The 1,354-nt window shown below is 43.3% G+C and overlaps 1 protein-coding gene across 1 annotated transcript in view; it reads right to left on the minus strand.

Annotated features, from left to right (window-relative positions):
* Window positions 1-982: 982 nt before the first annotated feature.
* Pmar_PMAR011902 (hypothetical protein) overlaps window positions 983-1,354 on the minus strand; it is a gene marked incomplete at both ends in the record, with an annotated part of 1,887 nt that continues 1,515 nt past the window's right edge. The window contains 2 exons of the mRNA XM_002773988.1: window positions 983-1,077; window positions 1,224-1,326. Of these exons, the coding sequence (XP_002774034.1) occupies window positions 983-1,077; window positions 1,224-1,326 (198 nt within the window). The remainder of the gene's footprint in view (window positions 1,078-1,223; window positions 1,327-1,354) is intronic.

Here is a 1,354-nt window from a genome sequence, read left to right on the forward strand (position 1 = left end):
TTGTGAAATGGATTTGGTAGATATAGCTGGTCGAATAAAGTCAAGAACTTCTGCAAACAAATAACGCCAGATGGCGGCACTGATGATGCTGATGGAGCTTCTCCCACTGAGACAAAACAAAAAAAACCGTCACGCGCCACGAAATTCGGCACATCGATATATTCTAAGATATTCCGACAGTCCAATGCCATCACAGGCCACGAAATTCCAAACAGTAATTTAATCGAATACGACCGATAACTGGACGATTATGTAAAATATTCCCAAATCGGAACGATTATGTGTGAGGTACTCCAGCACTTACTTGGCGCGTGGAGACCAGGTCCCATTAGGCGATTCATCGTGCTGAAACCGATCAACATGAACGCCGACAAACTTGTGGACTAAACGAGGAGAGAAAAACGTCACGCGCCACGAAATTATTTCGGCTCAACTCACGCTATTCTCATGAAGGGTTTTCTCCAGCTGATTTGCGTCCAGGAAATAATCCCGACCGACCGACTTCAACAAAGAATTCGCTGAAGTGCCAAGCTCGTCCAACCAGCCGCTATCTGATCAAAGATATCCTGAGGTTCACTCATATAAGATACAGATTAGGTCCAACTTATCCACGACTTGTGCTAAGCTCAGGCTCAATTGTGGAATTCTAGTAAGTGCTCCGCATAAAAAATGAACTCGAAATAACTTCGATATATATTTTTCGGGCGCGTTTCTGTATCACCAAAGTTCACAGATATTCACATCTTTTTCTGACGGGTTCCAAATGCAGAGTGTTTCAGCTCTCAGTTGCTTTTCCATTCGGACTACTTTTCCTGTGTCACCACTCGTGTCACCAAAAAAGGAGGGTATACGTTCCCTCACATACTCCAAAAAAATCCATTTTCTCAACAACGACTATCATTCGAGCAACCATAAATCGTTCCACACAACAGCCGAAAACTGCGATATTATTTATACCACTTAAAACGTTTTCGTTCAAGCCCTATGCATCAAAACGGCAGCAAATTTTTCCGAAGCCTTCCACAGACCTCGGGAAAATCCCGAAAACACGCTCCACACCACTGAGAATTTTGCAAACTAAGTTCGGCAAAAGTAGACAAATGGAAGACCATTCACCAATAGTAAATTCCCACTAGGAAACTCTCGCAATGATGAATTCCCCATGAGCATGTAAAAAAATGCTGGAAAAAATGCCATAGCTGAGATTCGAACCGGAGACCTACCGGGTTTCACTGCGTAAAATGAACGTCTCAATCGAGCACTGAACGGATTGGCCGAAGCTGTGGATTGCGTCGGAGGGATGACTTCTCTGATCCACTCAAGAATCTAAGAATAAAAATGCGTTATTTATTCC

Source organism: Perkinsus marinus (genome assembly GCF_000006405.1).
Source record: "Perkinsus marinus ATCC 50983 genomic scaffold scf_1104296958712, whole genome shotgun sequence".
NCBI lineage: Eukaryota > Perkinsozoa > Perkinsida > Perkinsidae > Perkinsus > Perkinsus marinus.